The sequence below is a fragment of the Ascidiella aspersa genome, chromosome 9, assembly GCF_963924565.1.
Source record: "Ascidiella aspersa chromosome 9, kaAscAspe10.2, whole genome shotgun sequence".
NCBI lineage: Eukaryota > Metazoa > Chordata > Ascidiacea > Phlebobranchia > Ascidiidae > Ascidiella > Ascidiella aspersa.
In genome coordinates, this window is record NC_139455.1 from 21,136,945 (window position 1) to 21,149,290 (window position 12,346).

The 12,346-nt window shown below is 35.2% G+C and overlaps 2 protein-coding genes across 2 annotated transcripts; one reads left to right on the plus strand and one right to left on the minus strand.

Moving 5' to 3' along the window:
• The first annotated feature begins 1,916 nt into the window (after positions 1 to 1,916).
• LOC146133552 (tomoregulin-1-like) lies at positions 1,917 to 8,796 on the plus strand. Its single transcript, XM_083397505.1, has 6 exons — positions 1,917 to 1,993; positions 4,228 to 4,407; positions 5,383 to 5,544; positions 6,571 to 6,658; positions 7,412 to 7,636; positions 8,145 to 8,796. Exons 1-6 carry the CDS (start codon positions 1,978 to 1,980, stop codon positions 8,284 to 8,286), a joined length of 813 nt encoding a protein of 270 aa, XP_083253631.1. The 5' UTR covers positions 1,917 to 1,977; the 3' UTR covers positions 8,287 to 8,796.
• Positions 8,797 to 9,656: 860 nt separating this feature from the next.
• Positions 9,657 to 11,115, minus strand: LOC146133553 (DNA repair protein RAD51 homolog 3-like). Its single transcript, XM_083397786.1, has one exon. The coding sequence runs from the start codon at positions 11,034 to 11,036 to the stop codon at positions 9,657 to 9,659; it is 1,380 nt and encodes a 459-aa protein (XP_083253912.1). The 5' UTR covers positions 11,037 to 11,115.
• Positions 11,116 to 12,346: the final 1,231 nt, after the last annotated feature.

The following is a 12,346-nucleotide window of genomic DNA, read 5'->3' on the forward strand; positions in this document are numbered from 1 at the left end:
CCTGCTGCCAATGGTTTTGGATTCCATAAAAATGTGCCCTTTTAGATGAAAAGAAGTGCATACGTGATCGTCTGTTTGCTTCAAACGGACATTTAAAAAAAATATAAATATTCGCCTACAGAATAAATAAATTTTAAAAACTGTTCCATTCTCTTCGTTTTTTGTGACTCTTTTGTCTGGTGCGACCTACGTGATTTATGACGAAGTTACGCAATAGCGTGACAATCGACCTTCGCAATACGTCACGTTACGTATACCAGGCGCGACGTACAATTCCTTGCGTGCGTAACGTAAAATAATACGAAACGGGATGCTAATCGGGCGTCATTTGCTCCGAAAAATACTGATTCTAAGACGATGTACACGAAAGCAACAACGCAAAATAAGTTGTTATTTTGGTGTCGTTACCTCTAAAAACTAATCAATATATTTGAATTACCCCCTTTTTTTTAAAAAAAACTATAAAGTTGTTATTCTTGCAATAATAAACTGATGGATAAACAAAACTAGATTGGCCAAAAAACTCTCATTCTGTTAAATCTCAACAGTTGAAACAATTGGAAAGCTGTTTTTTTGCTACTGAAGGCGGTAAAATTGCATTGCATTAATTGGTAAAATTACCCTGATAAAAATGTCCAAGTTACTCGTTTGGAGTTACTTTCCCGCAGGGGAACATCCACAGCTGCCTTAAGCAACGAAACGGTTTTAATTAGATTGGTCTGTGCAAGACGGCGACAGGCGACAGACTGTTTAGCGAATTCGGGGCACCCAAACGTTGTTTAGTAAACAATCCAACTCGAGCGCGTGGCTCTGCCGTTTGCTCGCGGGCGCTGAAACTCCTTGGCGGGCGTCGCACCGTTGGACGCGAGCAAAATTTTTAATCCGACTGCCGCAAGCGAGCGTGAAAAAAATACCTCTGTGACGCGATAATCGCCCGTCGCCGAGGTGCTGCCGCGGCCAAGTATAAAAAGGCGGAGCTCGAAACATTTTGCTCACATGGGCTTCCGATGTGGCGGCGAAGACTCCCCTTTCTGGGGGCGAAAGTAAACCTTTGGAAGGAAAAGTTAATGATTGACATTGCGTCGGTAAACAAAGTGCTCTCGTGCAGTAAAGTGCGAGCGGGGATTTTGCAGCGAACGTTTTAAATATTGTTGAGTTTTTTTGTATGTGGGTATAGGCAGCACGTGTCGTAGCCAACATTTTGTTGCGTTGGTCAGTTTAGGTGGTCCTGGCTTAGAGCGACCAATAAAAGAGCGGGGCTGCTTTTTGTGAACACGAGCGTCGAACCGTTTAAAAAGTTCCCAGTCAGTGTGGTAAGCATCACCGAGAGAAAAGTATGGTTAAAAGTAGGGTATATCTGCCTCGAAGTTACACTTACCATATTTGTTGAATTATAACGTTATTGTATAGGTTAAACTCTTCGAAATTCGTCTATATGTAAATGGGATTGTACTTTCAATGGGTGCCGCCCCTATTGTGCAACGTATTTCGTTTCGCCACAATGGTAAAGTTTGGCGATTTGATTTCTATCTGAAAGCCCCTGGAACGATTTGGTTCCGTGTAAGCTATACCAATTTTAAGAAGGGAATACAAGACAAACAATGCCATCTTTGTTAATATCAGCGCTATATAAAGACCTTCGCCAACCGCTTTTGCAAATTGCCAAAAATGTCTTCAAAATTGTACCTATTTATTTTAAGGTCGCTAGTTATAACCCATATTAAAAATACAACTTTGTTAAATACTTGTTTAGTGAAATTTAAAAAAATCCGTCTTTATTTTGCATAGGCCGCCAATAGTTTGAAAAAGGGAAATTGGGATAAAACTTGTGTAAAACCCATTTTTGATGTTTCGTATCACTTATTATCTTATCAGGGGCAACTCTCACGAATTATTTTGTATTTGCAGTTAGTTTGTTTTAATTTTTCTTATTCGGTAAAGAACGTTACTGGTTTTTGCTTAAACTTTTACACGAAGATGAAAAAAGGAAATCGTAAGTACTTCCACCACTTTGCATGGAACTCCAAAATTTTGGCGCTGGTCTAGAATCCTACCACAGCTTGGAAACAATCATTAAAGCAACGTACAAAATTTGGGTTAGGGTGTCAGTTAGTGTTTGGGTAAGGGTTGGTCAAGTATTAATATTTAATAAGCTTGCTACCCAAACCTAAACGCTAACCCGCACCCTCACCCAAATAATGTTCGTTGTGGTAGGATTGTAGACTAGGGCCCAAATTTTTTGCAGTTTTGAAACTTTTGAACTCACAGTAATATCCAAACTCAAAAACGTCATAACTAGCACTTCGGTTTCTCTTTTGAGTGCTGAAAACTTTCTTCTGCGAAACGCCAGTTTTTTTTTACCTGACCTACACAGCTCGGGTAATTGCGACTGAAAATCCCGTGGTCGACAAAAGTCGGACAAAACCTATTTTAACCTCAAAGAGAAAATGGCGGCTAATTGTGGGAAACAGACCGGTTCTTTGTATACGTCATAGATACCTTTATGACTTCGTAACGCATGACTAACCTTGTGATTCAGTTGTTTGTAGGTCACTTAAAAAATATTTTTCCCTTGTCGTGGCAACGGATTTATGACGCAATTTAATGAGTATTCGGGCGCCATTTTCTATTCTCTTTACTTTTAGGGTTATCATAGTGGAAAATAGTCCTTTTTGTGGAAGTTGTATTTTGTTTGACTAAAATTTCTTATTATTTTTTCTGTATTAAAATTTCCAGTTCTGTCTGTATTCGAATTATAGATTTTCTGTTTTTCTGAGGATTACAAAATAAATAATATCTATTCAATTTGAATTAGGCGATTCAAAATGACAAAAGGCGATGTAAAAATTCAAAACGTATAAATATCTCGGAAAACGAAAATACACCTCTGTGATATTTACCCAACCTAAGGTTTCACTCTGTCTAAAATAATTCCCGAACCTCAAGTCTTGCACATAGTAATTACGACTAAATGGATAAGCTGAATTTGCACTAAAGGTAAAAAGGGATTTAGGGTAGGCTAATATAATAATGTAGTTTATCACTAAAGGGTAAACGTTTTACAGATTGATAAATTTTGAAATTTAAATTACTGAAAATAGTTAGTTTATGCGAATATTATATCCCAAATATTCTTGTAGCCTATTTGTAAAACAGAAAAATAATTTGAAAATGAAAGTATTTGCTTTTTATCCAATCTTTTTTATTAAAAAATAAAAAAAACATTTATTTTATGATTTAAAAAATATGCGCATGCAAGCCTATCACAAAACCTTATTTTTTAATATAGTGCCAAGGATGTTTTCTTTATACTTATCAGTGGCTAAGTACAACGCAATACCTTTATTCGATAGACAAAAACCAAAAAATTTTTTAAATATTTAAAGGCGACTTGATATCAGTCAAGGCTACTTTTCATCGACAAAAAGTAAAATTTTAAGTTTACAAGTTTCCGAATTTGCAATCACCCTTAAAATCTCTCATGAAAACCAAATGCATCAGGCTAGGATTTTCCATGCATTAAAAAAATAACTGCTGCAAAACAAGGGCTTCGCAACATTTATAGGAAAGTCCCTGCTCGTGCTTGCCGATCATTAGTTAGCAAAAAAAAATTGACAAATATTTACGTACGGCTCGATTTTTGCAAATGCAAAATTTCCCTCGATCAAAACTTTGCAAAATGATTTCCCCGGGCCGTTATTTACGCGTATAGCTGCAGCATAGTTCAGGCCGCAATGCCGAAATTCCCCAAAAGTGACTTGACTATAGATAGGATAAAAAATATCGACCAAAAGCATTGCCTTAAATTGCCTGGCATAAAAAGGTCAAATGTTTGCATTTGTAAAAATGTTTGCATTTGTAAAAATGTTTGCATTTGTAAAAATGTTTGCATTTGTAAAAATGTTTGTATTTGTGCCTAAACCGCCATTATTGTTTTTTAAGTGGCTCTCAAGTTTCGATATACGTGCGGACATAAACATGTTCGATAATTTTAAGATCGCCGAGACCTGTTTTGAACAGCTGTTGAAACATGAATATAAAGAGTTATTCGAAACGTTCAAAATACTACCTACTCCTGTATGGGCTTCGATATTCTTACTACGCCTTACTACAATCAACCATTATCCTTCAGAACTGTTCTTATTTTCATTAATTCAATGCTCACTTGCAACAGTATACATATATATATATATGTTCGCTAATTTTTCAATAAATATGTTTTCGCAGCGGTTTCGCTATGGACTTCAGCAGCGGTGATGAGGATCACAATGGCGATGCTGGTTTTCGCTTTGGCTTTTCCTCCAGTGCGCTCTTCGCCACAGCGATGTAGGAACAATGAGGATTGCAACTTCGGCGGGATTTGCATCGGGCGAACCTGCAGATGCAGGGCTGCCTGTAGAAACGCAGGTACTTAGCCAGGAAGTTTGTAGTTTAGTACGGGAGTGCTGTACATATTTGTGTGTAAATATTGCTCATATCAAACCTTTAATTTACTGTATTTGTAGGCATTTTTAGTTGTTAACAATTGAAACATGTTTCTTTTAACCCCAAACAATTTTGAAAATAACTTTGGAGTCGGAAAATGTAAAATAAATTTAAACAGGTTCTCGTGTTAATGTTTCCTAAAATATTTTAGAAAAATGTGACGATTCTTTTTAAGTTCGATGTTTGCTTTTTGATTTAAAATCGGTTCTATATTTAGTTAATAAAACCAAACCAATTAACTTAGGCGAGATTTGTATCGTGAGAACTTGCAGGTGAAGGGCCGCCTGTAGAAATGCAGGTATCATTCAAAACAAGGTAGATTTTTACCAGGATCTCTTTCGGTTTTTGGCGATTAGTTATCCTAATAGCTCTAGAGAGATATTTATAAATTATTATTTTAAAAGTAAATTATTTTAGATTATAAAACACGTTGGACTTCTTTTTATGAAATCCGTACAATAAAATAAAACCTTAAACTAAAAACATGATAAACTGGCTCTAAGACTAAACCATTAAAACTTGATAAAATTGTCTTTTTACACGTTGTGTGTGTTATTTTTTTAATCATACGATATTAATAAAATATCAATAACTCGCATTGCTCAAACAGGCATAACAATAAAAATAACATTATTATTTTGTCAACTTGCTGACTCCAGCTTAATAGTTTAATTACTGGTGTGTTGTTCATAAAAAATCATCGAATTTAGATTGTCATATAAAATTTATCTTTGTTGGGTAACTTTAATTACCATTTACGAAACCGACTAGCAAAATTGATTTCGTCAAACCCATATCTGGCGCTAACAATTTTTAGTTCAAGCGATCCTATATGCAGCCTAAAAAAAAAGTTGGCGGTGAAATTTTAATGCTAAAATGATATTTGTTTGTCAAAAGGCTTCATCCCTATTTGCGCCAGCGACGGTCGCTTCTACATGAACGCTTGCTACCTCAACGTACGCTCGTGCGAAGTCGGACACAAAATAGAAATCAAACACATCGGCTACCACGAGCACTGCAAGAAGCACCCCTTCGCAAAATGGGCGGCAATGTCGACCGGTGAGTTTAGGAACTAGTAAAAACTCGATAATGAATTGCAAAGCCAAAAAAATTTTCGATACGAACTTGTATCATCTTCAGTTAATACATTAACTGCTAGACCTTTGTGGCTTTGCAATTCATTATCAAGCTACATTACAGATTCGTGCATAGTGTAACCTAGTAAAAACTTCCTTTACATATAATATGGTTTAGTAGATCGCATTTGTAGCGGTTGTTGTTAGTATATATATTATATAAACATCTTTTTCGGATGGGATGGAGTATTTTCGTTTATAAGAAATATTCCGGTGCATTATTTGCGCTGTACAAAATAAAATCGCCACGAATTTATAAAGAGGTTTGTCGCATTTTGGTTATTGTTGATATGTTTTTCGAAAATTAAGGATGACTTCTTTTTACAGCGAAATATTTCCAATTTTTGCTTGTATTTTTTTATATAGTTTTTTAGATTAATTTTTATGGAAAATTTACTGCGTTTTACTTGATAACCATATTTTTGTGAGTTTTACAAAATATCTGTTTCCGAAATAACATTTTTACTTTTTTAACATTATAAACGAAAGTTGCAATTCTTCTTTTCCCATATTTGTCTAAAAAAAACAACAAAATGGCGTCGAAAATCTTAATAAAAAAATTCTTCTGGCGGAAAATGTTATCAAAATAAATTTACCCTTTGGCAGTGTCGGGTTACAATAGATTAAGATGTTTAAAAAAGATATCTTTAGCTATTTTATACCGCTGGAAATGAATTATGAAAACACACATTTATAAAAAACAAAATATTCAAGTAAAAAGTTATCCAAATAAAACGTTATTAGGCTACACGACTTATAAAAAACAATTGACATTGTTAACACGGTAATTTACAAGCCAAATTTTGAAAAAATTTGAAAACGGCCAAATAATTTTTGTTTCTTTATTTAGTAGTGCAGTTGTTAAAATAACACAACAACTATATTATTTTTCTATTTCGCTGATAAATAAAATTTTATTTAATTTACATTTTTTATGCAATCTTTGCAGATTTAAATCACACGCCTTGCGCCTCTAGTGCCAACTTCTGCGAAAATTACAGCGTTTGCATTACACAACACGGAGCCTCGTCCTGTCTGTAAGTACACCATATATAAAGTATGTCTAAATATTTTAAACCACATTAAAATTGATAAACCTTAAATTTAGGATAAGCTTTTTAACTCTAAAAAAATACATATACACTACAGTTTGAAAGCTGTATATATAGGCCTACATACAGTGGTGGGATTCAAATTTCTTGTCAGCCGGTTCTATCACAAAAGTCATACATTTCAGCTGTTTCTGTTACCAAAAGTCATATGTTCCGGGAAATAATTAAAGTATTTACAAGAACAGGATGCAACCCCAGGTTCCAGCGAATGTTGCGAACTTCGAACTGGCTGAATCCCATGATTGCTAAGAGTCACACTGTAAAGCGGCAGTCGTCTCATGACTTGCTTTTATGACGCAACAATTCCATTTTCAAACAAACAATCACAAAAGGAAAATTACTACAATTATAAAAATTTACACAATGTATGACTGTTACGTGCGAACTTGACCATTGCAAAAAAAATCAAAGCGTGGAATAAGATGCAAAAATCCATTGACAGTAACCAGTAATGCTAACCGGTTCGCTGATCTAAAATTCCGCGAGACGGTTCTATAAAACCGGTGCGAACCGGCTGAATCCCACCACTGCCTATACAGTTTGAAAGCCAGTTTGACCTAAAATAAATGTAACCACCAGTTTTAAGCCGATTCAGTGTTTCGGAGCGTTTTTCTTAATTAGTTTGTTTTTGAACGAGCTGAAAGAATTAGGTTAAAAAAACCTCATTGACTTCGCCAGGTGTCCGAAGGGCTTTCACGGCCATCGCTGTCACATCAAGTTGGCACCCAAGTCGTCTCCAAGCAAACGTTTCTCAAGGCTGACTGCTGGCATCAGTAACAATGTCCAGGTTCTGACTTCAAGGAGTCCAACTTATCCCAATCACTACCGACTGGTCGCCGTGCTTGTTCTGTGCGTTTCCTCGGCGCTATTTGCATCTCTTGTGACGGCTGCCTGGTTTCAAAGGTGTGTATAAATATGTAGATCTATCTGGCGTCAACTTTTTTTTATTATCACAAAGGGCGATTATTTCTTGACTGGTCAAAAAAGTAAAAATTTACACGTTATGCAAAGAATTGTCAAAGTTATTTCACGTCAAAGTCGATTTACCAAATGCACACTCATCGTTTACAAAATTAACAAAAACTGTAATGAGCATTCAATTTCATCAAATTTAGTTTTGAATTAGATTCAACAGCATTCAAACTGTAGGCTGTTATATTTTTGTTAGAGGAATATATGGTACACGCCTGCAAAATTAACCACGCAGCCCTGGTTAATCGCATTAGGTTTAGCATGAATGTCGTTTTTTCTTCAGATAGTTGTGTATCCCTAATTTCGACAAATGTGTTGAACAGTATTCACCGTGTCTTTTTTCGGGGGTAAATTGCAATTATTTTTAATTTCGATAAATACGCCTTTTTTGCAATTTTTTTTTTGTTTGTAACTTATACCCATATTTTATGTATAACAGAATGCGAATCAAATCAATCCGTCGACGTGCGACAGAGAGTTTGCACATTACGCAAGAAATAATTCCATCTGAGGTTTCGCGAACAACTCCAGCAAAACTGAAAGACAACAGGGTGTCGGTAGGCGTTGTACTCTCCATGTGAATAACGCCCTTTACCAGCCATATTCCATGGCATGTTTATTTTCCGGGGAAGGGATTCGCACGAAGCGATGGACATTTATTAAAAGTTTAACCCTTTCTTAAGTAAAGATGGGTGCGTGATTTTTTAACGAATAGGCCTGACGGCTTGGATGACAAAGCAACATCCTCTAAACTCCGTAGCTGTTTAAATAAACAAAGCGCTTATAAATATAAGCGCTAAAAAGACAAGCTACTCACAGCGTAACATTGTAAATTTATGCTTTTCTTTCAATGACTATTTAAACTGCTTTTGAGACCATTTTTTTAGCTGCCACTATTTCTAAGGCTAAACAGTCGTTTGATGCGACCTAAGGTTATTATTTTATCACTGTGAAGGTTATCTTGCCGCAAACACGATCATATTTATTTTTTATCATTGTGCTGTTTCGCCCGCTTTTTTCTATGCAATAACTTATTTTTGCGCTTATTGACATTCATCTTGCTTCCTATTAGCGAAACATTTTTTTGGGTGGCAACGTACTACGTATTCCTTTTGCTCATTAATACAACAGCTTTCCTATTTACCAAGCCTGATTCGTTACACTCCGTTACCTGTTGTGGCACAAACATAATTTTAGCTTCTAGCACTCTGTTTATACTGGGATGTCATAATAAATCAACACCAGTGTAAAAAATTTGCATTTAAAATGTTGGCAACACAGTTGTTTTTAAAAAGAGATGCATGGTTTTCTAGTCACGTTAAATTGACATTATGTTTTTTTGATTGGATAACTTTACAGAATGGTTTCGTTTAAAGCAGTTTAAATTGTAAAATGTACGTAGCTTTTCAAGAGGAACGAATTCGCTGCTATGCCTCCGGCATCTAAGCCTACAAATTCGTCGTAGGTAAACCAGCCTTTACAAGCTCCTGTGAAACTTTAGTCAAAACGGTTTTTTAACTTTGCTGGATGAAATCAGTAAAATGTGTGCGAAAACAGTTGAAATAAGAGAAAATCTATTCTGGTGCTTTCAACCTGTAAAGCTGTAAAACAGCATTTCGATTCTAACAAGTTCCATGAATTATAGGAAATCTAGCAATTACGCTGGCCTAACCTAATTACATGGTAAACCTTTTTAAAAGGGAAATATTTTTTGAAAATAAAATATGTTGTTTGTACCTGATTGCCATTTGGTTCATATATTGGTTGTTAAAACTAAATTACATGACTGAGTTTTTGATACACTCTACATTCTTTTTCATTGTACCTGTTTCTGCTAAACCAACATGCATAAATCCAAACTACTAAAATAATAAGATTTTTTTGAAAAATGGAGAAAATGCTTTTTTAAACATATAATAATTTAACAAAAAAGTAATAAATGTGTTGATCGCTAAAATTTGTGTTTCTTACGGCGTTTGGGCTTAAATGGTGTTAATACAGGTGATGGAGGTTTAGATATTGTTTGTTCCAAGTTTCCCCCTTTATTATTAGAAGTATTCGTGGAGCTGGAAATTTCTTTAATATTGTGTACTGATTTCGTTGGTAATTTAGTATGTGTATTTGATAAAGTTGGGGAAAGGTCATTGTCATTATTAATTTGAGTAAGCGGCATTTCATCACTATCTGAATCAGACCATACTGTATTAATTGCAATCAAAGCCTCTCCATCAGACTTCGAAGTAGTTGGTTTGTGAATAAAAAGTTTATTTTGATTTTCTTCATCAGCATTTTGATTTACCTGTAAATAGGGAGTTTCTTTCAATACAGTTATGGAAGCATTTATATCTTGTGCATATTGCTGACTGAAGTATTCATCCTCAGTAATAATATCTTCAGTTGGCAGTAACAATTTTTGCGATAGTTGCAAACATTCTTGATCTATTCCGAGCTGAGTAATTGTTCGACCTGTCGAGCAATTGTCTTGTGTTTCCAAGTATTTTAATTCATTTGAATGTGTTACTAGACTATGTTGCTGTTCATCTTGAAATCCATCTTTTGTGATCGCATAGTAAGCCATTCCTCTTGGCCTGCTACTTGACTTGTAAAGAAGAGCAAGTCGCTTGTTATGCTGCTTTAACAGCATTAATTTTGTGGCCGCAACATGGCTCCAAGTTTCACCAAGGGCTGGTATAGTTAAACTTGTACCATCCTCATTAATTCTGTTTGTAACTTGATTAATTAAAACAACTGCAATATCATGGTCAAAGGCAATCTGTCGAAAATTAGTGGCGAGTATGTTCAGGAGTCGATTTCTGCCCTGCATATCCTCTTCAGACCTTACACATTGCGCAACACTATCAACTACCAGCAATCTTACATTTTTATGAGTATTTAAAAACTTTGTCATTTGGTGTGTGGAAGCCAGCAGCTCTATTGGATTCAAACATTTAAAATAGAATATCTTCGAGAGGAAGCTATTTACAGATAATGTTTTAGTTTTTGAATTTCTATTCGAAATATGATGACAATGCCGAACAACATAGTTCGCAATTTCAGATATTCTTGAGGTTGAAAATACGCTTTCTGTGTCGATGTAAACTGCTTCACCCTCAAGGCCCCCCAATTCAACAGGAATTTGTACATCGACACACAACTGAAATGCAAGTTGTGTTTTTCCACTTCCACTGACACCGGCCACTTCAGTAACACTGCCGGTTTGTATTCCTCCACCTAAAACATTGTCCAGAGCCTGGCAAAATGTGATAATGTATTTATTTGAACCACTTTTGAGTTCTTCTTGGAACAAGGTTGCAGCACATTGGAATGGCATGACACATACCAAAGTTTTTATTTTAATCAAGCAATTAGTATTGTCATGACCTCGGTCAATGACTTTACTAGAAAGGCTTTTAAATGGTTGTCTAAACAGAAATTAAAGGAATATGTATACATAGTATTTTTATTTTTCTACCATTAAACCAGTCTGTGCACCTTGTTAGTAAATTGTACACTTGAATTTTAAATTATTCGACTTTTACTTTTTACAATTTGTGGATGCAACATTCGTCGTAAGTGGAATTCGGTCGTAGACTGTATTATTGTTTACTAATCCCAAAACGTAAACACAAATCAAATGACGAAGTAACATTTAATCCATATACCACTTGGTGGTGTACTCTACTCGAAGTTTGAAAAGCGGGAAAACACCTTGTAAAATGTAAGTTTTTTTAAGTTAGGAAGGTGAGATTTTTTACGTTGTTTTCAGTTTAATCACACGAAGCAAATAGCTAAAGGTTAGGAAACTTAAAAGTATAAATAGATAAAGCCAATATTTATGTTTATTTTTGGGGAGTTTTCTTAAAACAGTTTTTCACATGTGCCTATAATATCGTTTGAAAATACCATTACTTATGTATAGATAGAGAATAGTCTTTGTTATAATGCTGCACTAAACCATGCTGTTTTCCTGAACTGAAATTTTTATTGCTGTTGTTTACTTGACCAGCACATAGCAATACTTTCGAATAAACCTATCGATTCTCTCATTCTGTTTTTCTCTGTCTCTCTCTCAAACACTCTTTCTCTTTGTTCTCCCTCGTTTTTTCTGTCTTTCTCGCTCTCTCGATCTTTCTCTCTCATTCTCTCTCTCTCTTTCTCTCTCTTTAAACCTATTTTACCGCGGACCCCCATTTTATTTTTTGCTAAGCGTGGACCGCGATGGCAAGCATTTTTTTGAGATGACGTCATAAATTGCCCTCATTTTACAAATAGAGTGATCTGAAGACTTTGGTTTACAAATGTGAAAGTATAATGGAGTCTACTTTTAGTGCAAAACAGTTTTATTTTTAATTAAACTATTTTAAAAATATTCTTAACTATACACTATTCCAGTGCTTTTCAACATTTAAAATTGCCATCCGCACTTTTTTATTTCGGAAAATTCCCATAAAAAGCACAGTAAGTTGGCAACCTTTGGTTTTATTTGTGAAATTACAAAGAAAAGGTTTGTGTCAAAACCGTGTGCCTAAGCCTTGACCGATATAGTATAGACAGATCAAGCTGCAATGAACCACTGAGAGATTATTAATGCACCTGTAACGCATAGGTGGGCGCATCAGCTTATTTGATTACTACAATACA